Below are 27,874 nucleotides of genomic sequence, written 5' to 3'. Positions count from 1 at the left end.
AATTTAAGCACATCCCTAGAGGGTTATGAACTTAAACAATAGCAGCTTTGTGCTAATATATAAGAACCAGAAAGAAAAACTGAATAGAAACCAATGGGAAACTAAAGTGAAAGTGACCACATTCTGGTTTCAAAGTCCACTTTGGCCTGGTCTACACTAGGACTTTAATTCGGATTTAGCTGCCTTAATCCGAATTAACCCTTCACCCGTCCACACTACAGAGCCAGTTAATTCGAATTAAAGGGCCCTTTAAATCGATTTCTGTACTCCACCTCGACGAACGGAGTAGAGCCTAAATCGATTTTGTTAATTCGAATTAGGATTAGTGTGGACGCACACCACCGAATTACTGTATTTAAGTTAATGGGGTAGTGTGGCCGCACACCACCGAATTAATGTGGTTTAAAACCGAATTAAGGTGCTTAGTGTGGCCGCGCACAATCGAATTTATACAACCTGTTTCCCAAATTCGAATTATCTAAATTCGGATTAATCCTGTAGTGTAGACATACCCTTTGAGTGAAGTGCAAAAGTAAACAAATAGCTTACACAGTGAAAAGGGAAGTAGATTCAAACCAAACCAAACCAACGACAAAACTATCTGTGCAGGTTTAATAATCTAAAGTGCTGTTAGTAACACAGGCAAGCAATTATTTTAAAAATATGAGTTTTAACTTTTATGTGTGACCTTACCCATGTCATTTCCCCTCTCTGTGCTGCTGGTTTTCTTCCTTGTCTATTTCTATTGCAAACGCATTGGGGCAGGAACTGTCTTTTTCTATCAGTTCGTACCATGGGGCCTCTATGTAATACAAATAACAATAATTAATATTGTTATCAGTGTACTGTTAAATTAATAAGATGAAAGAAAGAAACTTGGAATTTGTTTTCTCACTACAGGGAAGGAATTTTCTCCTAGGTCAGATTGGCAGAGACCCTGAATTTTTTTTTTGTTTTGCTTCTTCTGCTGCGTGTGACACAGGTCACTTGCTGATTTGAACTAGTGTAAATGGTGGATCCTCTGCAACTTGAAGTCTTTAGATCAAGATTTGAGGACTTCAGTAACTCAGCCAGAGGCTATGGGCCTATTACAGGAGGGGGTGGGCGAGGTGCTGTGGCCTGGCGTGCAGGTCGGACTGGATGATCATGATGGTCCCTTCTGGCTATGAGAATAGCTCTGTGGAGTTTCTATTATAAGCCTCATCTACTGGAACATAAAACAAAAGGGAAATGTGTAGCACTGAGAACGCTCTCACAGGTTAGTTACTGTAAACAGGTCAGGGTGCTTTTGTGCGCATGTGTAAATTATTGGTCAGAAAAAAACAGTGTCTTTATTGAAATGCTTTTGTCAGCTAAACACATTATTTCCAGTTGAACATCTTGCAGGAAAAGGATACATTTTCTGGGCATACTTTCTGAAGTTGAATGAGACTTCAGATGAGGTATTCAGACATTATAATGATAAGGGCGATATAGGTACCTACAATAGATAGATAGATGGGGTGGATGGGGCTAGATAGATAGATAGATGGGTGGATGGGGATAGATAGATAGATAGATAGATAGATAGATAGCTCTAGGTTTATTAGAAGGGACAGGTATGCAACAAGATTTTTGTCACCCCCACCACAATCTTGCAATGGGACCTGCTCGTGTGGGCTCCGCGTGGGCCAGGGCTAGCAGATGTAGTTGCAAGATGACAGCCCCGGGGGGTAATTTCATGGGCTAAAGTCCTTGCATTTTATCTGGCAGCAAAGAGCCTGGCGCGCTTTGGGGGCACTCTGCAAATAAATGGTCTCCTGCACTGAAATGAGAGGGGGGAAGCTCATTCAGCAACCAGTGCCTCTATCTAGGGGCCAGAGCAGCCTTGTTCCTTGAGGGCCTTTAATGGGGTCTGGAAACCCCCAAGAGGGCTGCTGGATTGAAAAGAAACTGGGGACCTGTCTCTCTATTCCCCTGCCTGCGGTACACGACGGGGCCCCCCAGATCTCACCAGGGTTCATCTCCCCCAAAGGGCTCCCCCCAAACACTGACTGACTCAAGCACCAGCCGGCGGGGGGCGATGGAGGCTGGGGGCGGGGGGGCGCTCAGCGCAGCAGGGGATGGGGGGGGAGGAGTGGAAAGCAACCCCCCCTCCCCTTCCCTATCGGCCGTCAGAAAGCCTCCCTTCGCCTTCCCCTTTAATTCGGGCTCTGCGCTGCGCTAGGAGCCAGACGGCATCGCGGCTGCAGCTCCCGCCGCTCGCCCCGCAGCCGCGGGAGGAGGTGTCCGCCCGGCGCCGGGGTCCCCATGCACCGGCCCGGGGAAGGCGCCTGGGGGGTCCCCGGGGCCCGGCCAGGCGTGGGGCTGAGCGGGGCCGGAGCGAGCTGGGCTTGATCCCGCGCCGCCTCCGGGCCGGGGGGATGCCCCAGCGGCGGGGACAGCGGCTGCCCTCGCCCCGCGCTGCCCGCGCCCCCGTGCCCGATGCAGCCGCCGAGCAGCCGGGCTCGGTAGCCAGCCCGCCCCCGGCGGGGAGCAGAGCCGCGGAGCCCGCCGCGCCCGAGGCTTGTCTTGGCGGCGGGGGCTGAGCTGCGCGCCCGGGAGGGGGCTTCCTCCCCCGGCCCCCCGCTCCCGCCCCCGGGGCTGCCGCCGGACCCCCCCCCGGCGCCGGAGAGCAGGGAGGGGAGCGGCCTCGAGTCCCCGTGCGGCTCGGCCAGCCCCAGCTGGGGCGGCGGGGGAGCCCGCAGCATGAGGCGGCTCCGGAGACTGGTGCATCTGGTGCTCTTCTGCCCGCTCTCCAAGGGCTTGCAGGTGAGGACGGGGGTGAGGGGACGGCTGCCCTGGTGGGGGTACATCCTGCGTCGCCGGAGGCTGGAGGGGGGGCGCTGCCTTTGATCCCAAGTTGGAAATAAATAGATACCTACAAAGTTAAGCCCATGTCCGGCCCCTCGGATTGATCCTGAACAACCTAGTGCAATTTGGAGAAAGAAATTTAAAAAAAAAGGGAGGGGGGTGGATTTAACCCCCTCCTCCCCCATCATTCCCTAAGGGATTCCCATGGGGGGGACACTTACAGATGGTTAATTTCACTGCACCTTTGCTTTTCCATTGTCCGGGTGCTGGATACACAGAGAGAGATGAAAATTGTGGCGGTTTAGTTTTATGGGCATATGACAGATGGATGGAGGGGAAGAGTCCAACAAAACCATTCCCTGGTACCAAGCGCATGTTCTTCTCCTGCAGAATGCTGGTTTCCTGTAGCAAACACTAGGAAAACCTCCAGCCCTGGGAGCTGTGAGTCATTCTGGTGGTTTCTTTTTCCATTTCCCCTGAGGATTTTTTAGTTTATTTTAATTTGATAAGAGGGACTGGTTCCCTGTAGTTGCTGGACAGGGTCAGTCTGGATGCTACGTTTGTAAGTCTGTTTCTGACCCTGCTATGAATGAAATCTCAGGTGTGCATGTAATGAAAAAAGCAAATAGATGGATATTCAGCTTCAGCGCCACTGTATTTAGGGCTTGATCCAAAGCTCATTGAAATCAGCAGGAGTCTTTCCATTGACTCCAAGGGGCATTGGATCAAGCCCTTAATCCACTGGTTTGCAGTGAGATATTTTAACCACTAATGCTCCCCCCCCCCCACTCTCTAGCTTGATTTTGAAAAGTGATCCTGGATTATTCTACATGGAGTAAATATGGAACAGCACCGCACACCAATTGCATAACAGGAAGTTTAACTGTGAACTTCATGTTGGGAAGAACCCACATTGCCTCTACATAGCATGAAAGAGCCAGTTAATCAATCAGTCCTTACATAAATAATGGAACGAGCCAATGCAGCAATGTACCAGTCTAGAACGATTATTTTTTTTCTCTGGCATGCCGACCTAACTGGATTCAAAGTCTGGTTCATAGAGGAGAAGTAGGACTAGGAATGATTATCTCCCAGGAGGTCTTTGGAGTGGCAGGGAATAGAACCTAGCAACAGAACCTGAGGTTCTTACTCAAGGCAAAACTTCCAGGGAATTTCAAGGAAAACGAGCAGGATTTGGGGCTCACTGATTTTTTTTTGGGTGGGGGCAGATCTGACTCTGGAGAGCAGAAGTTCCTCATCCATGAATGTTCTGCCAGAAAAAGTCACACTGAAGCCAGCAATGATGCTCGTCTTTTCAGGTGGCCATTAGAGCTGAAGGAACAATCTCAGCTGCTCTTACATGTTTGATTAGATGGAAAATGGGCTAATGTGAGGAGGAGATTTCCTATGATCCATTAGGGCCAGTGCTGGGGGAGAAATGGAAAGAATGGCAGAGAAAATGAGAGGAATGGCAAGGGGAAAAAAGGAGAGAGAAATCCAGCAAACCCCAAAAGGTCCAGGGAGCTGTTAAAGAGCAAAGTTCTCAGCTATGGCAGATCTGTTCCTGCAGAATGATGTATTTCCTACTGCCCTCTCAACCCCTCTCTGACTGGAGTGACCACAGTCCTGGCAGCAGAGATCTAATTTGCAGTCCTAGCTCGGCCCTGTGCCAAAGCATGTGGGACAATCACAATGAGATGGGGACCGCTGCCCAGGAAGGAGCTGAGCTGAAAGCATTCTGCTGGCTCCTTTCAGTCCTGATCTCAGAGGTGAAGGGCATCTGAGCCGGCCAAGCTCTCTGCTTTCCTTATAATGCTCAATCATGGCATTGAAATGGGCAGTGGGGGTGCTGCTGTACATGAGGAGCAGCGTGGGCTTTACACGCAGGACTTGAAATCAGTCCCTGGCATGGAAAAGGGAGTGTCAGACAGCGAGCCCCCACCGACGCGGAACAGAAACAGTCGAGCATGTTAGCCATCCATTTTGGCATCTCGTTACTGCGCTCTGCTCCTCTTGTGCGAACTGTGCAGCTCTGGCAATACTTAGCAGCCTTTTGCACTTGCATTAGGATTAGTGCCGTAGTTCTTTTTCCGAGTACTCGCTGTGTTAACCCTGCAAGGCAAGATCAGGAGACCAGCCGAGCTGTTTAAGGACCAAATCCAGCTCGGCTTCTTCGCACAAGAGGTCTCATTGAAGCCTTAAAGGCTTGATTCTCTGTGCCCTGCACCTTGTGTCATCATTTATACTTGGGCAAAGTGGGGGCCAGGTCCTCAACCTATCCCCAAGTATCCCCCATCTATCTATCCATCTATCTCCATGCACACCCATCTATCTCCATGCACACCCATCTATCTATCTATCTATCTCCATACACACCCATCTCTCTCTCTCTCTCTCTCCACAACCCTCTATCAAGCCCTGTAAATGTAAACTGCAGTGGTGCTGATTTGCACCAGCTGAGGATTTGGCCCAGGGAGGGCAAAGTGGGGAGTAAAATGCCAGCACCAGCGTGAGTGTCGGATTCTGATTTGATAGCATTTCACGCTCCCTTTGCCCAGGTGCACATGCTGCCGTAAGGTGCCAGGCAGTGGAGAATCCGCCTCTGGGTGTCTGTGTGAAATCAGTGCATTTGGCAGCTGATGTGTGCACATTTGATTTTGATCTGCTTCGTCAAATTACGAAATCAGAAATGCGATGCCGACAGAAAGGAACTTGATATTCATTGGCTAGAGAACCTCGGTCGGTGAGAGCCTGGTGTGCGCTGAGAATGGTCCTGAACCAGTGTTGTTTGTGAGGCTGTATTTTGCTTTTTAAAAAATTTGCCTGTTATACAGTTTACTCCTTTAATGTAAGAGTCATGGGAAATCTTATTGACAAGCCCTGAGTTTCTCTCTCTGTTAGCAAGGCCTGGCAGTTGGCAGTAGTAAAGAATCACAGAAAGAGCCTTTTTCCTCCAAAACTGAACTCCATTAGAATAAGGGAAAAACCAGCATTATCCCTAAAGCTACTCTCTGTGTCTCCAGGCTTCAATGGGGAGCTTTTGCTGAGAACCCAAGGCCCATCTTCTCTCGCTTCCTGCAACCGATTTAAAGAAACAGTACAAATATACAGGCCATGGGGCAAATTGTTTTGAAAAGAGCCAGAATGACACCGAGGTTACTCTGGAAGGATGCGGGTTTGAAACGCACTGATGCTCTCTGTAGTGAAATAACAGTCAATCCGCTAGTAAAGCCCAGCGGAGAAGAGAATGGATGTTGCACTTTTTGGCCCCAGTCCCACATCTATCCCGAAAGAGCATCGTCAGAGGGGCGGCTAGGTAGGCATGAGAATGGCTGGCAGGTCATGGAGAGCTGTGGCAAAAGAAAGGAGACAAGGCAGCCTTTGAGCGCTCTGTCAGTTTCGCCTTTGAAGTTAACTCCAGCCAAGTATCTGTGGCACTTCAAACAGGAGGCACTGAAGACTCCTGCTGGCCAGCTGAGAGCTTGTTATTCAGCCTACCCACTGTCCCCTGGCCAAAGGAAGGGCAGACGCTAGCTGCTGATCAGATGTAGTTGAACTTAATGAGAGGGTCCGGTGTTACGGTAAAACCCCGTCCGATATTGAGAATAGATTTTTGTGAAATATACATTAAACATACCCCAAATGTGTCCGTCCTCACTGGGATGAAAACTGCCTGCAGAGGGAGCCAGTGGGAGCAGAAGATCTGTCACTCGTTCTCAGGGTTTCAGAGGGGATTGGAACACACCTGTCTGCAGTTCTCTTGTCCTCCCAGCCCCACTCCCTCCCTTTCGTCTGTTCATTCACCTGCAGCGCACTGTGAGCTCCTGGGGCAGGGAAGTGTCTTTGTGTTAGTTGGTAGGGGGCCCTGATCCCTGCCTTTAGGGGTTACCTAATAATTAGCCAAGGAAAGTGACCTTTTAAACACCAGTACAAATTCCTTCTGATTTCCCGGAAAGTGGCCCATAGTTTGCCGAAAACTAAATACCTACAAACAAGCAAACAAACAGATCCCTTCTGGGGCCTAATTCTGTTCTGATTTACACCATATGAACCTAGAATCACTCAAGGTTTTTAGCTTGGTGGGTGGAGTTACTCATAAAACCAGAAAAAATTAAACCCGAAGGGCCAGATCCTCAGCTGGTGTAAACTGGCAGAATTCCACTGACTTCAGTGGAGTTATGCTGATTTATGCAAAGTGAAGATCCAGCTCTAAATAAATCTAGACAAATGGGTCCTGTTATTATTTATAGAGAGGGGCCAGTCGCATTGTGGCTGATGCCGTACAAACAGCTCTGGTGTAAATCCAGAGTAACGCTGAGATTTTTAGCTCAGTGGATTTATTCTGGATTCCACTGGTTTAACTGAGAGCAGAAGTAGCCCTGGCGTTGGAAACTCTAATACCGATTGTCTCAGCTCTGACGTGCCCCATTTGGAGGAGGATTTCCTCTTGCAATTCACGGGGAAGGCAAAGAAGTGAAATAAAAGGAGCAGGAGACCGTGGCACTGGGAGCTGCAATAGAGATGTCTGTCTTCTAGGACCATGCTAGGAAGGTCAGGGGTCTGATTTCCCTTCATTTCATGTGAAATACACGGGCACGCTGCATCACTCAGGGCAAGAGTGGGTTGCTTACACATGGTCAGTTATTCAATGGCTTGGAAAAAATTAACTCAGCGGATGAAGGCTGCACTATGCCACTCATAGCAGCTCAAGATGGAAAAGGCCCATTCGATTATCTAGTCCATCCCTACAGTGTATCTTGGAATACATTGTCTAGGCAAGTTTCACATATCCTAAGAAATGGCATTTCCAATACCCACCTTGGGAGAGCACATAGTTGACTGGACCATCATTGGGCTGATGGCTGAGCTGTTAGGATATGTAACTTCCCTTGAAAACGGAGATAGGATAACATGAGTGCAGCCTCTCATCTCTTCAGTTATCATCTAATCTCTCTCTCTCTCTAATCACTTGCCCCAATATAACATATACTATTCTCCTGTAACTGGCTTGCACGGATTTATGAACCTATGTGTGTGATGCGCTGACATTAAATCAGGGCCTCATCCGAACTGCCAGATCCAAACACCTTCCGAGTTTGGGGTGCTCAGAATCTAGATCCAAAATGTTGCTGCCCAGGCCCATCCAGAGTTGACTCTCTGGAGATTGGATCCCAGCCCTGGCAGCTTGTCCCAGCAAACCTCTTTGACAGGCTCAGCCAAGGAGCTGGGTTTTTAAAAAAGAATAAAATGGCCAAATGGGCCAAAGGCAATTGGTATTTGGATCAAATTCATCAAGGGGGGAAAAGCCACTAGTGTTGTCTTCTGGAATAATTGGCTGGCTTGCTCCACAGATGGAGACCAGGTATAAAATAAAGAACCCTAACATTTTAGGGACCTGTCCTGTAGTTCTTGGGTGAGGCTCCCAAGCACCTCAGTGGGAATGTTGAGCTTGTAGTGGTGTGGCAAACTCTGGCAATTTTATTGCGAGTCTCAGGATATTTGGTGTTTTTTTTCTTAAAGCCCCAGCTGCTGGAATCATGTGAATACATCAGAATCAAGGCTTAAACACCAGAAGGCAAATATTATTTTTTAAAATCTCATGATTTTTTTGTGGTGGGGTGGCGACTGACTCATGATTTGTGAACACCTGGGGTTGTCCATACTGCTGGAGCTAGCTTCTACCTGCTGAACCAGCTCTCTCTTCTTGGCCACACAGGAGTTTCTGGCCTTGCTGCTTGGGCCAATGCAATAGAGCCACTTTCTTCCTTTTAAGCTATCAATGTGAAGGCACCCGGTGAAGCTTTGTGACCATCAGAGATAATCCAAAGACACTGACTCATGAAGATTCCTCCATCAGTTTTCCTGGGCCAGTTTGAAATCAGTACACTGACACCTACAGTCAGACAAATAACCAGACTAACCGGGACAATATAAATGTTCAGGTGTTCCAAAGGACTCCGATTCCATGTGGCTTTACAAATGTTTGGGCCTAAGTGTGCTGCCCTTAATTGAGCAAAATTCCTATTGAAGCCTCCTGCTCATGAAATGCATTGGCCCAGTGTGTTTTTGTCCCCCTCTAGTGGCTGAATCATGTAAAAGGAGTATGAGTCTGTTACTGATTTCAAGCTTGCAGACCCAGGTCACGCTTGTAGCGTGAGATGTCCTGGATTCAGTGCTGTAGGTGACCCAAGCAGGGCATCATTACATTCCGATACCAAGAACTGGAATAGAAAAGAATAGGAGTACCTTGCTTACTGATCTGATTTCTAGACTAAACACCCAGTCTCACTTGACAGCCCCATATCAGGCCCCCCACTAGATCCAACAGAAGCCGCCTTGGGGGCAGTATTAAACTGCCAGGAGAAAGCCCCAGTGGCTGATTATATGTGTGTCCCTTTATTGAGTACAGCTGTTTTTAGATCTTAAGTGCAACATAGTCAAATAGGAATAGCCACAAATCTCTTATATTTGGCAACTGCTCGTGGTAATTAGAGTCCCCCTTTTTACAGCCATTAATTTGTGGTGAATGTTTTTGGTGGTGAAATAAGGCTTGCTAACCTAGGGCTGTGTGGGCTGATTCACACCTTGGTGCAGTATTTGCAGTTAGCACACACTGTGTCAAGATGTCTGCTCAAACCTAGACGCTTTCACACTTATCTGCAAATTAGTTCAGAAACAGTGATTCAGATCGAACTGAAATAATGTAGCTAACTCAAGCCCATCGAGCGGAAATGCAAGAACGGGAGTTTGGTGCCCTTGATTTCCGACAGCAGGTCAGAAAACCAGACGCGTTCGTGAAACTAGATCAAGGAGGTGCTACAGCCCCATATTTAGAATTCAGAAGTGGCTTTGGAAAACGTAATGGGCCAAATCCTCAGCCGGTGTGGACTGGTGTAAATCCATTGGGTCCATTCAGATCTGGCCTTACATGAATGGAAACAGTTGCCAATTTTGGTTAGTTATTTCACTGGAAACTGTGGGTCAGATTCATCCCGATGTGACTCTCTGATTACCTGGATCAGTGTGTTTATAATCTTTGCTGGAGACCCAAATACAACATCCCTGAGTGGGCACGGATAAACCAATGAGAGCGACATTGATTGGTTGATAAACCATGTTTGCCGAACTCTCTAAGGCTCAGCTGGAAACGCGCTAATGAAATAACAAAGTGAACAATTAACAAAGTGACCCCCAGTGTCAGTGGAAGTTCTCACTGACATTTCTGCACCACTTCCTAAAACCGTGCTGGCCCCTCCGGCTCATCCCCTCCAGGAAAAGCCAGCAGAAATAGGGGGGCATTGAAACACACATTGAAGGTCAATAAACTTGGCCTCTCAGACCAGTATGGGGCGTGAATCCACAGCTGGTGACCTCTAAGTGAAGATACCCTACTTCCAGCCCCTGGGTGTCTGATCCAAAGCCCACTGAAATCAATAGAAAGATGCCTATTAACGTCAATGGCCTTTGGATCTGGTCCTAAAAATGGGAACTCTCAGTTTGAGTGATTTGACTGATCACAGCTGTTGAGACAGAACATGAGGAGAGAGGGCGTTTCTGTGGTAGCCATGATCCCAACCATAAAGTGCTTTCTAAGTCAAAACTAGTGCCAGGAATTGCATCTAGAAACAAAGTCTCCTGTGAAGAGCTCTGCCACTAAGGGACTTATCCAAAGTCCTTTGAAGCCAATGGGAAGACTCCCATGGTCAATGGCTCAGGTCCTAAGTTTGCAGCTGCTATTCTGCACTAGTTGAAGTTTCAAAGTGATCTCCAGATGCAGCCTCAGGAAGAGTGCAGTGCAGGAATCCAGTCTAGAGCCAACCAAGGACTGGCTCACTGGGGCAAGGTTCCTCCCCAGGAAAGGTTGCAACCTCCTCATCACATGCAGATGAAATGAAGCAGTTGGCTGCTACATCTACTTAACTGTTTAAGAGGCACGGGGGATCCACCAGGACTCCTGGATCCCATTACAAAAGTCAGGCAAAGACCCTCACGGCAGGGCAGCCAGATGATATCAGATAGCGGCGTTGCACTTGCTGGCCCCGGGGCAGAGAGGGAGAAATTACCATCTTAATGCCAGGAACAAATCAGCCTATGACCCTCGGCGTCGTTTGCATGGAATATTGTTGATGCCTTTGACAGACCATTCATTATTCATTGTTCCCGTGAACTCTCCAGAATGAAAACCCAGAGGTAAGAACCTGACAGTCATCATCATCATCACGTTCCCATTACGTCTCTGGTGTTTAGGGCAGCGACGAAGCTCCTCCACCCCTGTCTGTTTCTGGCAAGTCTTCCAATGGTTCCCCAGCTGTGCCCCAGGTTTTTCAGCTCGGCTTCCACAGCTCCTCACCATGTTGTTTTCGGGCGTCCTCGTTTTCGCTTGCCTTCAGGTGTCCATCTTATTGCTACTCTGGTGATGGAATCAGTGTCCCTCCGAAGCACATGGCCTGAGGCTGTTGTTAATCTTCCTGATCCCGTCCATCTGCTCTCGCTGACACCCAGGATGTGTAAGCTGAAGCGTCTCATCTCTGCTGAGATGTCCATGTGTTCCAAACACCATGTTTGGTTTTTGTCTTGGTGGTGAGCACTTCAGTCTTCATGCCAGTGGCTTCCTCTTGGCTTTCACCGCTGCCAGTCCTACGGGTTGTTGACTCCTGCGGGCCATCACACACAGTAACAGTCGATTTTCTCCGCTGCTGTTTCCGTAACATATTTTATTTTTTACGGGACAGGGTTGGTAGCCCTGTGCCTAACCCCCAACCTGGAGGACCAGGGTGTCTGTTTTGTCCGGCCTCTCCTCCACAGACCAATCCAGCCTGGTTGAACCTGCCCGGAGCAAAAAGCCCCCGCCGACACAGACTCTGGGGATCGTTAGAGCACGCAAGCTGTCCCACCACGACAAGGCACGGACACCAGAGGACAGATCCTGACAGTGCTTGGGGTTTTTGTTCCATGTACACGAGGTGTCCTGAAGGAGCAACAGGCGATGTCTCCAGCTGTATATGGCAGCATAGAACCATTTTATCCCAGGGCCCCTTGCCAAGGGGACAGTGGCAGTGTTAGAGAATTTATGGATGACTGGAATCCCTGCCCTGGGATTATATTGTATCTAGGAAATGTAGTTTTTTTAACAAGCCCTTGGAACAGTTTCATAAGAGGGTCAGCGCCTCCGCTGCTGCAAACCAACCCAGTGAATTGAGCTACACCGGTATACACCGACTGAGCCCAGCGTGTGCCGGGAGATAGGCGCTTGCACTGTGAGCTCTCACAAGCAAGGCAGCGCTGGAGCGGCTCTGTGCAGGGGAGATGGAGCTCAAAGAGAGCCCCAGGGGCTGCACATGATCACAGGGGTGATTCCCCGCCCCCCTGAGCTGGCACTGAACCAAAACACCGGCATGGGGTTAGGGACTTGAAGGCGGGGAAAGGGCTCTGTAGACCCCTGCCCCTCATTTCTCACATAACAGAAAATATTTGCTTTGGAAAGGGCTGATGTTTCTTGCATCGCAGTGACACAGCTGCATCACCTTGGGGCACAGCGACATCACCCCAAACCTAGGAGTCAGCTGGCATGTGGTTTCGCCTCCCGGGTTTCAGGACATGTGGTTCCCCATCTCCATCGTCCTGAAGAGTCTGGCCAACGTCTCGGATCCTCACAGCATAATCTTCCTTTTCTTTAATTTGCAAATGACCTACTCGCAGCCATAGTTACCTGAGAGATTGGGGTGTGTAGAGAAATCCAAATAAAGGTTAGAAAAAGGGTTACCGAGAACAGAAAGTCTGAAGTTCCTGCTGGTGCTCAGACTGTTCCGTGTGGAAATGTAATCACGTGAGCGTGCCTCCCGAACACATGCAGACACAGCACTCGGATCTCCCTGGCCCAGGTCCTCCAAGATGTATAGCTGCCCATAAGGATCTGGGTCGCAGTCACTCCCTTACACACGCACACTCTCACACACACACATTCACTCCCCCAATGGGTATGTTCCCAGATACACACGTGAATACATATGCCCATGGCCACACACACAGCTCACATGTGTCTGCCATTAGGATATTTCCCCTGATAGTCAATGCATGTCTACAGCCTGTTCGGTGACCTTCTCCTCCCGCCTCCACATGTAATAAGCTTTTTCGACGGCAATTCCCCTCCTTAGGGGCTGACAAAAGCCCCATTTCAGCTTAATTGGGGCTATAATCCGTGAAAAAAATGATCAGAGTTGGGCAGAAACCAGCTAGACTCCTCTGATCTCAGCCTGAGGCTTTTGACACTCCCTCCAGCTGGGCTTTTGTGCAGCAGGGCAGCACGGGTGTGTCTACACTGCATGGTAAGCCTGGGTCAGTGGGACCCGGGCTAGTGGACTCAGTGTTTCCAAGCCCAGGCCTGAGCATCCACACTGCATTGTAAACCTGGGTTTACAATTGCTGGACCTGTGGTCTCTCACCTGGGCTAATGGGTCCATGCTGCCCTACGCAGACTCTGACTTGGATCTGCGGCTTGAGCTGCATCCGCACTGCAAAATGACAGGGCTTGGACTCAAGTCTCAGTGGGACTCGGGCTCAGATCCCCCGTGCCAGGTGGGTCCTAGGACCTGGGTCCTGAGTAGCTGACTCGAGTCAGACTGATTTGTGTGTGGACAGAAGGGCGGGGTTGGTCTCCAACCTGAGTCTGAGCCTGGGTCTACAGTGCAGTGTAGACATACACAATGGGATTGAGAGGAGGGTAATTGCTTTTTCCCCTAGGAAGGACTGTGCAGGAGCAGAACTTGCTGTGGGTGTCTCTGATGTGATTTGCTTTGTACCTGCCAGTAATTCTGGGAGTGAAAAACAGCCCAGTGATAAATGCACCGAACTGCTCCGCCCGGCCTGCTTTAAATTCAAGACGGCTGCTGGAGCGGGGAAGGGGAGTGACTCCTGCACTTTCCTCCTGCTCCTTCCCTCCATGCCCAGAGGCCACTGGGGCCAGATCCCCAGCTGGGGTAAATTGGTGTTAATCAGCAGTGCTCCACTGACTTCAATGGCCAAGTTCCACCAGCCATGGTCTGAACCAATTGGCCTATGGGGGATCCTCATTGTACGATATGTCCCCTATGGGGACCGCCGCCAAAACCTTAATACTGCTGCTCCCTGCAGAGACTCACCCATGGCCACCTGCTTATTCTACCTGATCCTTAGAGGAAGGAGAGCAATGCTCCTCCCATGGGGCCCAAATCCTCTTCTCTGTACTTGCCTCCTTTTTGTTATTTGCACTGTAGTAGTGCCCAAAGGCCCCGATCCGGGATCACTGCCGCCACTGTGCTAGGAGCTGTACAAACATACACTACTACAATGCAAATAACAAAAATGACACAGGACTGTCCCTGCCCCAGAGAGTTCACACTCAAAGCTCAGCAAGGCAACAGGTGAATACAACAGCCGGGGTTAGGAGGACGGACAACGTACCGGTGAAATCACCACTGGGAGTGTAATAAGTCACAGTATACCCCCTGCCTAGCCCTTTTCAAGCGTTAACTTTTATATTCCTTGTATGTAACGTTGGCATTTTCCTGTTCTTTTTTCCAGAGTCGTCTCCCTGGCATCAAAGTGAAATATCTTTTCCTTGCCTGGCTGGGCATCTTCGTGGGCAGCTGGGTGGTGTACATGCATTACTCATCCTATTCCGAACTGTGCAGAGGTCACGTCTGCCAGATGATAATCGTGAGTGCTGGCGACTTTCACTTGCTCCTGCTGCTTTGCTTCAGATCTGTGTGTTTTTCAAAGCCCTCAGGAAGGGGAGCGGGGGACTTGGGCCATTGGGAGGTAGTGTCATCAGAGCAGGGGACCGGACTCGGAAGTCCTGGCTACATTTCACCGAGGGAAGCGATCACTGTGATTGTTTGGATGTCACTTTTAACGCATTTTGAGAGTTCTTGAGGATGAAAGGGGCCATATATAAAACTAAGAGAGGAGAGGGCTGAGAATCTCATAGGGGAGACGCTTTCCTGAGAGATTTCTGGTGCTTCGGCTTCCAGGCAATGGAGGGGAAACAGCCTGTTCCATGATGTTTTCACATTTCAGAAGTGAAGAAACAGCCCAGCTAAAGATCCAGGCACTCACATACTGTGGAGAGGCTCAGAGCCTGATGAACATTTCATAGCTGGTGTGTGCTTCTATAATGGATGAACCAAGTCCCTGGACAAGAAGCCCACCAAATTCAGGGATGTTGGCATCCCTTCCCATTCTTTGCTGTGGTCTCAGTTCCCACAACGGGTTGATCCTGCCCCCTAGGGACAGAACAACACTAGGGCTGGCCAGAAAACAAGAATTCCTGTTCACGAACCGTTTCGAGATTTAGTCATTTGTTGTCATTCTGTGTCGGAGATTATTTGTATGAAAAAACAGAGAGAAAGAGTCCCAGGCAGAGCAGAGACTTGTCCCCAGGTCTGAGAAACATTAACATCAGACCCAAGCTGCTTCCGTGACAGGTTTCGGTTCTGACAAATTGGCATTTTCCAGCAAAAAAAAGTTTCCTCAGAAAATTCCCGACCATCCCCAAGCTTTGGAGAAAAGTGTGGACGCAACTCCAGCCCCGGCTTTGTGGCTTGGCCTCATCTCGGATCTTAGCATTGCAGGACTGAGATGAGGTTTGGTTTGAGTTCTTATAAGGGGCCAGGAGTCGGGGGAGGTTTCTGTTTTCTCCCCGATGGAAGAGAGCGGATGACTGTAGCCAAATGATGCTGGAGGGCTTTTTGGCATGGACCTGGCTCTTTCCCTTTGTGGGGAGATGATCTGCTGTGCTTGGTAACATATCTAGGGAGCTGTACGGCCTTTATCCCCCTAATATCTGAGTACCTCCTGGATGAGCCGGCTGCTGGGGGATCTGAGACTGGAACGCGTCCGTGTGGGCAGAGATGGCGCGAGGCGAACAATGTGGAAAACGTTTCCTGATGAACGCATGGCGTGAATGTGTGGCAAGGGCCTTGTGTGCAGCGGGGGTTGTCAGAATGAGTTCAGTCTCGCACGGGGCCATGCGGAGTCTCAACCCCTTGCACGCCCATGGGGGCAGGGTAAAGTAGGGCCGGGAATGAGTGTGTCTGAGGAGCTGACCTGGGCTTGGCTGCCAGCCTCATCATGCTAAGCAGACATGTAGCCAGACTCTCCTCTCTCAGGCCCCACTCCTGGTACTCGGCTGGAGTAACCTGGAGAGGAGAGATGTCCTTGCAAGGAAGGCCTCGTGCTGGGACTCCTGTCACAGAGTCACAGATGCATACGACTGGAAGGGACCCCAGGCAGGACATCTGGCTTCAAATCACAGCTTTGCCCCAGACTCCTTCTGTGAGACCTTGGTCCAGTCACCTCGCCTTGGTGCCAGTTCCCCCTCGGTACCATGGGGAGAATCTCTTTTTGGGGACTGTCTCAAACTCTGTGTGTATGGAGCTCTGACTGGGGGCTTGCTGGTAACACAAATAACTAAGAACATGAACCGATGTGGTAGGGTCCTTGCTCTGCAGTGCACTCGCCCCTGCTCACTCCTTCTCACCTTGCGCCAATACGCCCGGTGCCCTGAAGGCGTCCTGGGCAGCTCTTCCCCTCCCCAGCAGCCTCCAGATGTGCTGAGCAAGCAGCCCCACAAAGTGCTGCTACATGATTGCACAGGGTGATGGCTGGAAAGCTGCCTCAGACCATCACGGTGCTTCTTACGAGGCTCCTTGGGCTTTATGAATAGACGTCTAATTAGAGTGAACACCCCTTTGGTTGTCCCAGACACTCGCCCAGTGCTTCCCGTCTGTGACCTCCCAGTGCCAGAAACCTCCGACCTGCAAAGAAGCCCACTTAGTATTCACCCGATAGCTGTAATTAGTGGGGAATCAAAGATCGTATATGCCACAGTTAACATACACAAGAGTTTTCAGCGGTGTAATGAGGCGTAGATGCCGGAGAATTTTCTGCTTCTCTGGCTCACTTCTTACTGCCTTCCTAACCCCATTAACACTTGTTGGGTTCTGCTTCGTCTCAGCTCACCTCTGCTCTCACCCAGCCTCCCGCCATGGAAATAACACCGGCCCCCGAGTCGGCTTTAGTGGGCCCCCCTGGAGTCCCAGAACGGGGGCAGGGCCCCTTCAGTTCAGATCTCCTTTAAAAAATGAGTCCATGTCTACCCCTTCTCACAGTACTGTTGCCAGGACAAGGCCCTGACCCTGCTCCAGCTCACAAAGCTGGTCTTCGGGGCTTGAGACCAGGCCCCTGACTTCATATAGCAGGCACGAGACAAAAACAGCCCCTTACCCCTGCACTCAGCAATGGTGTCAGCAACCCCCTGTCCCCCCCCGGCATGTGGGGAAGAGCAGGCACCACATGTGAGAAGGCGACGGCCTCAAGGAGTGACAGGAAGTTGCAAAGGTTGCCGCCTTGTGAAGTGGCATCACTCCACGGTCGCTCTCTGCTCTGCCTCCCTCCTCCAAAGCCCCCTCCCTAAAACCCAGCCCTGCCAATGTGGCCACTTGCCAAGACAGCCTCCTGATCTCCAACCCATCTATTTCCTGGAGATCCACCCACTGACGCGTCATCCAGGGTGTGGAGGTGCTGTTGATCCTGGGGAAGGTAGCAGCTTCCTCCCACTCTACAACGTTTTCCCTCCTGTGTGTGCTAGGACACTGTCCGCTCTCTTGCTGGAGAAGGGTCCTCTGACACTAGAGGATGTGAGCCGATAGCCAGATATGAGAGACCCAGCAGGGCAGATGGGACAGCCAGCGTGTAGAGCTGTGCTAACACGTCTAGACAGTACCATCGGCTGGAGGGTGGGATCTGGGTACCCAATGCACAAGCATCTACTATTGAGCTGCAGGAATAAGGCCAAGATTTGCGAAAGCAACTAGTGACTTTGGGTGCCTCAGTAATCAACTTCAGATGCCTCAAAGGGGCATAATATTCAGAAGAGCTGAACTGTAACACCCCTCAAATCAGACCGCTTCAAAATGACTCAGGTTGGGCCTGCTCTAGCCAGGATCACTAGTCACTTTGGAAAATCCTGTCCTAAGTCTTTCATCTGGGAGTAGGAGAAGGATGGGGGCAGAGACTAGAGGGAGAGCCAGAGCTGAATGCCTTGAGCCAGTGTATTATACCAACATGCCTGGGAAGCTGAATTTTCCAGCCTCATGCTGATTTGGTTTGGGGTGAATACACATCCCACGAGCAATGATCACAGCTGCCTGAATGGCTATTTGTGGGGGGCCGAGCAAGCGACCCCACCTTGAGACTCCTGTGCCATGTGTTGACACTGGGACACAACCTCCACATGGTTTGAGGGCTGGATTGCAGCATGAAGCTATGGTGACGTCGCACAGAAACATCCTGGGGGGCCCATTGCAGCCTGTTGTTGTGTTGGGAGAAGTTTGTCCTGCTGTGCAAACCTCCCAAACTGACAAGATGGCTAGAAAGGCAAATGGGTGGGAGAGGGATTTTTTGAGGTGTGTGTGGGGGGGGTCATGCCCCCCAAATGCAGGGATGTCCTGTGCCAATGCAAAATGCACACGGAGATGGACAGGTAGCCATCGCTCAGGGTCATAGGATGGAGTCCAGTGTCTTCCTGTTATACAAATCCTAGTCTGGCAAAGAAAATCCTTCTGGGCCTGATCCTGAGCACCCAGAACTCCCCCTGATGCAATGCTCTCAGTATCTCTCCGGCTCAGACCCTGCAGGACAGATCTCTTTGCTATGGGATTAATGGTATTTTGCACAATAATAAAAAGAGCTACTGTGTGTCAACAGGCATGGATGCTTGTATATATAGGCGTGCACGTGCTTGTGTGTGTACGTGCATGCTTGTGAACATCTGCGCACGCATGTTTGAGTGCGTATGCCTGTTGGCGTGAGCATGGTTGTGTCTGTGCAGCCTTGTGCACGTGTGAGGGTTTGTTTGTGTGTGTGTGTGTGTGTGTGTTCACTCCATTTAAATTCCCTGAAATGTATTTCCTGGCTGGAGCTGTGGGTTTCATTGAGACAGATTAACTCTCCCCCCAACCCCACTAACCAGCCCTAACCGACTCCTGCAAATGGCCGTGGTAACATTGTTACGTTCTAATCCGATAGTAGGAAGGAAGAAAGCAGCGGTGGGGGAGGGAGGATGTTAGTGGGATTGAAAAATGCTTCATCTGGCGTGCAGGCTGAGCTGTCTAATTGAACCAGCCAGCTCTGGGAAGCTGTTAAAACCCAAAGGGATGGCGGATGGGGGGAGCGACGAGAAAGACAATATTGAATAAACGATGCAACGCTGTCCATCAATTTTATCGTTAACTCTCTGTCATCTCCCTTTGGGGTTCTAAATAGCTCCTAACAAGTTATTCGTTAAGGATGTAAATTCTGCTGTCAAGATTAGAATGAAATAGCGGCACGTTCATCTCCTTTTTTAATTCTTATTTTAAAGCCATGAAGGGTCTTTTCCACTGCAGACCAGGAAGGCCTCGGCCTGGTCCTGTCACCCACAGATGAGCCGCACGGGCCCACAGGGGAGGAGGAGGCAGGGGTCACTTCCACCTGCAGAGGTGCCATGAGCATTCCAGGGCTGGGGCAAATCTGGAGGAATCTCTGCCCCAGAGCTTCAGAACTGCCCATGGAGCTGGGGCCGGGAAATGTAATAATCGCTGAGCAGGGCGTGGATCTGGAACGGGGCTGGAACTATAAGGCACTAGATCATCCGCAAAGCTCTGAAGTCAGATCAGTTCACCCGATGTGGGGGTCTGGCCCTGTACCACTTGTTGGGTCGAGAGGAGCCTTGGGATGATGAGAAAGAAAGGTGGTAGGGGCTCAGGTACCGCAGTGATAAGCGGGGTTCAGTAGCCAATAAACAGGTGTATGTTTGTGTGTCCAGGCCCGTCCCTCTACTGCTATCCCACTGGGGCCTGGGGAAACCCATGCATTTCCAGGCCTGAGTTCCCTTTGGAGCCTGACTGCCCTTTGGAGGAGGTAGGCGTCTGAAGCCTGCTCCATCTGACCCATTTGAGCCTGTCTTAATCTCCTGCTGTTGATCCTGACCCTGCAGCTAGGAACGGGGGAAGAGGGAAGCGCGTCGTAGCTCCTGTGTAGAACTCAGAGGGGAGAGAGGGACTGGGAGCGGCGGGGGGCGGGGGGCGTCGGTGAGGAACAGCCCTGTGCATAGTAACTGATGTCTGCGGAAACTCGATGCCTTGTGAACTGACCCCAGTCCTCTGGGCGCTCCCACGGGGCCCTTTGTTCAAGGCAATCGTCGTTCGCTGGATACCCGGCTCCGTCTCGGCTCCTTTGGACTCGGTCACCTCTCCCTGAACCCCAAACCTCTCCCTTGTAACATGAGGAGAGAATCGGCCCTTGTGTGAGCCCACCAATGTGCAAGGTATGCTCCCTGGCCCGTGCCAGGGCTGGCTCCGTGCTGCCAGCCCTGCGGTCACAGGGATCCCCCTCCTCCATGGCTTGCATGAAAGGTTAGTGCACAATGCCCAGATGGCACGGTGCTGTGTGTGAGCAGCGCCGCTCCGCTGGGCAGCTCGGCAGGGACAAGCAGGCGTTAAAGTGGAAGCAGCTGTCACTGGACCAGCCATGGGAAGTGGCCTGGAGAGCACACCCCACAGCTGCCCGCCCACATCTGATACCTGGGCCCCCGCCCCACACCTGGCTGGTTCTCGGAAACCTGAGATGTGACTTTCATAGTCCTGCCTGGGCCTTAACTCTCTTTCTTCTTCAGACTGCACGTTCCCTTTGTTATTGGAGGGTTGCTCACAGGTCCTGGGCTGCACACGTGAGTTTGTTATTGCAGGGTTGTGCATGGTCCTAGGTTGCGCATGTGTGTTTGTTGTTTGGGTGGCTCATGAGGCCTGGAAACATAGGAATTGCCTGAGCAGAGCAAACCCTTGGTCCACCTAGACTGGTATCATGACTTGAAAAGTGGCCAGTGACAGGATGCTTCAGAGGAAGGTGCTGGACGTTTCACATGGGGGCAGTTTCTTCCTGACCTCAAGCAATTAGTGGTCAGCCTATACCCTGAAGCATGAGAGTGCACTGGCTTGTTTTTGCAGCGTCTTGTAAATAGCTGCAGGCGTGGCTCACGCTTACAGAAGAAAAGAACATTTCAGCTTCTACTGTGGGGAAAAAACGATACAAGGAATTACACAGACTTTGCAAACAGAGAGAAAAAGATGAAAATAGATCAGATTTGAGGCCAGGCAACTTCAACCCTCTCTCTTTCAGTGGGATATAAGATTCCGCATCAGCATCTTTTCTAGACTGCAGTGTAGTGCTGTTGTGTGCTGTTAAAAAGCTGCCATACTCCAACCCAGAAGTGGCCGCATTTCAGTGGGGGATGAAGTGACTCCCCATATAGTTTACCTATCACTTTGGAATGAAATGCAAGATATTCATATTGGGCCAATACTCAGTCCTTACTTAGACAAGCCTTCCATTATGTTCAGTGGGAGTTTTGCCTGAACAAGAGCTAGATAGCATTTTGGCCTATTGTTACTTATTCCAGGGGTCACCCCTGACTGACTATCCAATCTAACGTTTACATCAGATCTGCCTTCAGCAGTGATTAATTCTTGTAATTGGAATGAAGTGGGGAGGAGAGGCTTTACTGTGAATGCTGCTGGAGTCGGCTCTGACAGCAGCCCTGATGAATGAAATCTGTGTTGTGATCTAATTAATAAAAGACAAGGGAAAACGATAGCATCGGTTTGGAACAGCTTTTGTTCTAGATGGGGTAATCCCCTACTAATAATTATATCTAGCCCTTATATAGCACTTTTCATCAGTCAATCTCAAAGCAGTTTACACAAGGAGAGCTGTATCATTAGTCCCATTTTACACCTGGGGAAACTGAGGCACGCGGTGGGAAAGTGACTTGCCTAGGGTCACCCAACAGGCCCATGGCAGAGCCAGGAATAGAACCCAAGTCTCCAGTGCTCTGCCCACTAGGCCTTATGATTTCAGTGGAGTTACTCCTGATTTATAGGGTTGTTACTGAGGTCACAATCTGAACCATTCCTTCTGTGCTGTTATTAACTGGTGCACAGGCCTCATGCTCACCCTCTGCCCAGAGGTGAATCCCTCCATGACCCCTCATTGAGCTGGAAGACTTGACCAAGGGGACTGAGTCACCCGTACAGTGGGTGACGGAGGCTGGTTTCACGCTGAAGGCTTCACACAGCAGGTAGCGAGTAGGTGGGTGCAGATACCTGCATATTGCTCCCCAGCTTGTGTGCACATGCGGCTCATGCTGCATACATACATACCTCCACTGCCTTCCATGGCAACTCGCCACGCCTGGCCAGGAATTCACCCAGCCAGGGGATGGGTAAGGCCCTCACAAAATGGAAGGAAAGTCTCGAGAGAGCACTCTCTCTCTCTCTCTCTCTCTCTCCCCACTTACCGAGACCGGCTTTTTAATCAGCCCCGATTATTGAAAGGACGTACTATGTCTTGCTAATGGATCAGGGACAGGAGAGAGGGAGAGAAATCCAAAGCCTTTAGCGGGTCGGGGCCAAAATTTACCATTGGGAGCTGGGGATGGGAGCGGCCTCTACTGAACAGTTCTTAAGGCCTCGATTTATTGGCTGTTAAATGAGGCGTGACCTGCCTCCGTCTGATTGAGTAGTGGCTCTAGGGGCAGCAAAGGGGGTAGCTGCCCAGCAAGGTGCTGGGTGACAGGAGGAGGGAGGGCACTGGAAAACATGCAGCAGCCAGGCGGCTGGGGTTGTAGAGATTAGCGGGATACCAAGAGCAAGGAGTGCCCAGGGCTTGTTTGCCTTTCTGTCCTGATACGGTCCCCAAAAGTGGTGATCTGCGGGGTGGTAGCGTGGAGCGATGGGTGATCGGAGCCGAACATCTCTATTAGGATGTATTAATGGTTTGTATTATGGGAACGCCCAGCGGCCCCCGCTAAAATTGTGGCCCATTGTGCCAGGCACGGTGCAAACGCCCAGGAGGAGACAGTCCCTGCCCCATAGAGCTTAGACCCTAAATAGACAGGGTGGGAGGAAGGCCGGATGATTCTTAGAGCTTCTGTGGATTTTCTCGTCCTGTGAGAATTTTTGAGATTTTAAAAAAAAATTCCTGGCCCAAAGTGGGACAAAAAGTCAAAAATCTCTAAAACTTGCATGACCTGAAAATCCTTCACTTACTGCTGATCGTTGGATGATGGTGCAGAGAACTGTGCAGTGACCTGGAGAGACTGAAACCAATTGGATGGGCTCGGAAGAGGCTGTAACCGATTGCAGCACTAAATAGAGGAGAGGAGAGGTGCTGAGACGTGACCTGTGGCAGTTTAGTAGCAGAGAGGCTTCTAAGTCAGTCCACAGCGAGGTGGGGACAGCGAGTTCTAGGCTGGGGACTGTGATCAGCACAAGGGATGAGGACTTAGGAGCCTGGATGCTTCTTTGAACCTTCTCTACCTGTGGAGTGTGCAGGGTTTGGCTGCAAAGCTCACAAGGGCAGAGTTCCTGCTGCCAGGGGGCTGGGAGTCCAGAGAGTGCTGGCTTGCTTGTGGAGATGTTTGGTGTTTCCTTTGCAGCCGTGCCGAGGGAGGCAAAGTGGGGAAAAGCTACTGGCATGGCTTCCAACCATGAAGGCAGGGCCCAGTCTGGGACACAGATTCAGGTCATAGGCTCATAGAAATGCCGGGCTGGAAGGGACTGGAGAGGTCATCGAGTCCAGCCCCCTGCGCTGAGGAAGGGCCAAGGCTCCATCCCTGACAAGGGTTTGTCCAACCTGTTCCTAAAAACCTCCTATGACAGGGATTCCACAACCTCCCTTGGAAGCCAGTTCCCGAGCTGAACTGCTCTTACAGTTACAAAGCTTTCCCTAATATCTAACCCAGTGGTTCTCAAACTATTGTACTGGTGACCTCTTTCACACAGCAAGCCTGTGAGTCGATCCCTCTTATAAATTAAAAACACTTTTTTGTATATTTAACCCCATTATAAATGCTGGAGGCAAAGCGGGGTTTGGGGTGGAGGCTGACAGCTCATGATCCCCCCCCCCCATGTAATAACCTCGCGACCCCCTGAGGGGTCCCGACCCCCAGTCTGAGAACCCCTGATCGAACCTAAATCTCCCTTGCTGCAGATTAAGCCCATTGCTTCCTGTCCTACCTCCAGTGGACATGGAGAACAATCCATTGCTCTCCTCTTTATAACATATTTGAAGACTGTTCTCAGGTCCTTGCTCCATCTTCTTTTCTCAAGACCAGACATGCCCAGTTTGATCGGTGCTTCGGCCCCTCTCCCCAGGCAGGTGTCCCAGGCGCTGGCAGAAAGAGCCGGGGAGGCTGAGGTGGAATGTCCGTGTCTGCACGAGGGTGGTTCTGAACCCGGCACACACTTGGCAAGGGCACCTGAGAAGCTGGGTGTATCTGGTGGGGGACATGTAAGCAGACACCCACTGATTAGCCAGAGACTGTGAGGCTGGGATGAGTGGGCCCCATTGACTTCAATGGGATTGGCTGGTATCCTGCTGTAGGAGACTATGGACTGGTGATTACAGCTTAGTGACTGGACAGGCGGTGACCAAGGTAAGGGGCCGGGGGGGTGTCTATGGAGCGAGAGGTTTATGAAAGGACAGCAGAGCCCTCACTCCCTCTGCACTTAGCTCTGCCGGGGCACTGCCAGGGGTTGAGATGTGGTGGCAGGGACATGGGTCAATGTGCCAGCTTCAGCTCCGTTTTCTTTCCTGCTTCCCCTGCCATGGCAGAGCCTACTTCCTCCTCCTTGATCCTAGTCTCATGCTGGCTGGCTCGGTCTCCAAGGAGATCCCTGCCTCCCTCTCTGAACTGCTGAAAGGCAGAGGATTACAAAGCAGACGGTGCTCCCTGACAGCTGCCAGTTAATGGGCTTCTGAGCATTTCCCTGTATGCAGCCTGGGCTTTGCCGTGACGCACTCCTGTGAATCCAGTGTCTGCGCCCCCCTCCCTGCCCGCCACACACACCCCGGACTTGCTCACCTCACTCTCTGTATCTCTTCACACCCCAGATCTGGAGTCAAATCCCACTTGGGTGTACACAGAGGGTTCATTTCAGTAAGTCCCAGCTCTCCCGGCACCAGCACCCGTCACTTGGGTCCAGTGTTCAAAGGAGGAGACTGGGAGTCAGGCTTCCTGGGTTCCATCAGCACCTCTGCCACTCTCCCAAGATCCCCCAGTGAGTAACTCACATCATCGCTCGGTGCCTCAGTTTCCCATCTGTAAAACTGTTCTCCCAGGGGAGTTATGAGGGTTAATTAATCCATGTTTGCAAAGTGCTCGTGGATGGTATTGTTATTGTTATGGTGAAAGGTGCTGATGGGGTCTTGGATGCTGGACAATCACAGAGCTCGAGGTGAATGGGTCCACGTAACCTTTCTCCTTTGTGTCCAAGAGGAGGCGCAATTGGGACTCTTGCAGTAAAACCAGCTGCAGACAAAGGGTGCGGTGAATGCCTCAAAGGCACCTGGAAAGGCAAGCCAGTGAGGAGCAAGAGGGTTTTCCAAGTAGCCAACACAAGGGCTGGGTGCTCTACGGTGCTGTTTGTGTGTAGGGGAACAGCAGTGAGCAATAGACAGAGGTGTAGAGTGACCCAGGAAGGTGACAGAGGCTGAGAGACCAGGGCTGGCATGTCTGGTTTGGGAGGAGAGCTGGTTGGAGCATTTTTGACAAAATTAAATGTCATCACAGTATGGTGCTTAGACGAAGCTGAAACATTTTGTGGAGATCTGTCAATTTCGACAGAGTTTTCACAGTGATGGTTTTTGTGGTCCAGGGCTCTCTGGTCACCTCTGATCAGAGAGAGGGAGAGAGAGAGAGAGACCCGAATCAAAAACCTGAGAGTTTTGATCCCAAAATGGCTGTTTTGGCCCAGTCCAAATGGTGAAAATGTTCCGAAGGTTTTTGGTCTCGTTCCAATGCAGAACGAAAACCAATATCGAAACCTCGAAAGTTGGCACGGAATGGGATTGTCGTCCTCCAGCCAGCTCTGCTGGGGATCTCAGCAAAAGCCTGTGGGCTGTGTCTCCCTACTGCTGGTCAGAGATACACGACCGGGTGTCTATTTCTGTGAATAAACAGACTGCACCAGAATATACCCGACTCATATCAACGATTTCTCACCCGGGCAGAACAACCCTGCAAGGCCCTGTATTATGCTGTTCCGCTCAGCCTATGGGGCCACCTTATTATTAGAACTTGTTTAGATAGAGAGACCCCAACGGAGATCAGAAGCCATGGGGCTAGGTGCTGCATGGACATGTAGTGAGAGAGAGTCCCTGCTCCGCAGAGCTTATAGTCTAAGCAGACAACGCAGGATTATTACCCCATGTCACAGAGGGGGAACTGCGGCCTAGAGAAATGAAGTGGCTTGCCCTAGGTCATACAGGGCATCTGGGACGGTACCGAGAACTGAACCCGGGTCTCTAGAGTCTCAGGTCAGTGCCTGAACCCGATGGCAGACCCTGTGCTAAAAGGCGCTAGACTAGAGAATAGGCTTCGAGCAGAGGGAGGCATGATGCAGACACGGAGAGGCAGCTCCTTCTGGGAAAGCATCTCTAGGTGCCTGGAAAACAGCAGCTCAGCTCCCTGAATTTATCGTTCCATCTCCCCTCGCGCTCTGCCTACCTGTCTCCAGCTGCCAACGCTAGTAATCTCTCTGTGACACATCAGCAAGCCTACGAGTCTGTACCCTTGTTCCTGGCTTCTCCCTCTGTCTCATTACAGCTGCATTAATATTACAGAACCCGAGTTGTAGGCTGTCGCTGGCGTTTTCTCTGGCGATCAGCCAGGGACGAAGGCTTGTGTACCGGTTCGGGTCATTCTGCAGTCGGAAGCTAGGGAATGCTTTCGCTTGAGACTTGCCACGTCTTAGATGTAAATTAATAGCATGAGCAGCAAGATCGGAGCAGGGAGACCATAGCCACGGTCCCGGGAGCATTGTAGTGCCGTTGAAGCGTATTAGAGTGATGGGTTTATATGCAGGGTGACACGCATGGCGGACACCGAGCAGCTAGTGGGACGTGGGAGGAAAGGGTTGCCGGAGGCTATCGCAATGGCAGGCGGATCTCAAGAGCAGGGATGTTGAAGAGGTTTGCAGCTCTCAGCAGCGAATTGAGCCTGTGCTAAAGGGGGCGTGAGCGCACCACAAAACCTCCCCCTGTTCTCGTCCAACGAGGATGGAGGATAGGAAGCCAGCTTCGCCCTCTGGGTTTGGGCCACGGTTGAACGTCACCGGGGCTGTTCGAGTAACACGAATCAGCTCCCTGCTACCGCGGTGCTTCATTCTCATCTCGTTTGTCCGCTGGTGTTTTTATCTGCCTGTCTAGTCCCTCTATCCACCCATCTAGAATTGTAATGCCACGTCCATCAGTGTGGCCTCTGGGCACCTTACAAAGAGATCACTCCCTCTCTCAGCTCCTCTCTCTTGGGCTTTCCCAGGCACAAACTTATAATGCTTGAGTTTGAGTCCAACTCCCCAAGCCAGCTAGCCTGGAATGTGGATTTCAGCCATGTAGGGCCAGACTGTGAACCCCCTTACTCCCACTGGTGAGTGGCTACAACCGTGCATTGTCCCGGAGACGGGAAGGAGTTCACAGCCTGGCCCCTTAGCTTGTTACATCGGTTGAATAATATTGTTCATTGTTAGTAATGCAGTAGCACATAGGAGCTCCAGTCACAGCCCAGGGCCTCGTTGCGCTAGGGGCTGTACAAACACAGAACGAGAAGACAATCCCTGCTCCAAAGAGCTGACAATCTAAGTATGAGGCAAGAGACAATAGATGGATACAGACAGATCCCCTGGGGAGCATAAGGAATCAATAAGACAGTACTGGTCAGCATGATAGGCTGTGGTCTCAGCACACCAGCTGCCTAACTGTCTCAAGCGTTTTGCATCCTGGCAAAGGGGAGCTGAGATATTAAAATATTCAGGTTTGAAAGCTGGGCCCCAAGAACTCCTCGTATCTCCTAATTCCCCTCCCTGTTAACTGCCTAGGACTTGGCATTGTCACATGGGGAGGTCACAAGATGAGCGAGTTGAGCTTGTCCTGTCCGGAGGATGGCAAAGCAATTTAATTAGGTGTC

General features: G+C 50.8%; 1 protein-coding gene across 1 annotated transcript in view; it reads left to right on the top strand.

Moving 5' to 3' along the window:
• The first annotated feature begins 2,223 nt into the window (after window positions 1–2,223).
• The window catches only part of DIPK1B (divergent protein kinase domain 1B), a 41,266-nt gene continuing 15,615 nt past the window's right edge, over window positions 2,224–27,874 (top strand). Inside the window, exons 1-2 of the mRNA XM_024206630.3 lie at window positions 2,224–2,790; window positions 14,392–14,526. Of these exons, the coding sequence (XP_024062398.2) occupies window positions 2,728–2,790; window positions 14,392–14,526 (198 nt within the window). The 5' untranslated portion in view covers window positions 2,224–2,727. The remainder of the gene's footprint in view (window positions 2,791–14,391; window positions 14,527–27,874) is intronic.

The sequence above is a fragment of the Terrapene carolina genome, unplaced genomic scaffold, assembly GCF_002925995.2.
Source record: "Terrapene carolina triunguis isolate 2854851 unplaced genomic scaffold, T_m_triunguis-2.0 Scaffold238, whole genome shotgun sequence".
NCBI lineage: Eukaryota > Metazoa > Chordata > Testudines > Emydidae > Terrapene > Terrapene triunguis.
The sequence above is the reverse complement of the archived record's forward strand: the minus strand, read 5'-3'. Positions and strand labels throughout refer to the sequence as shown.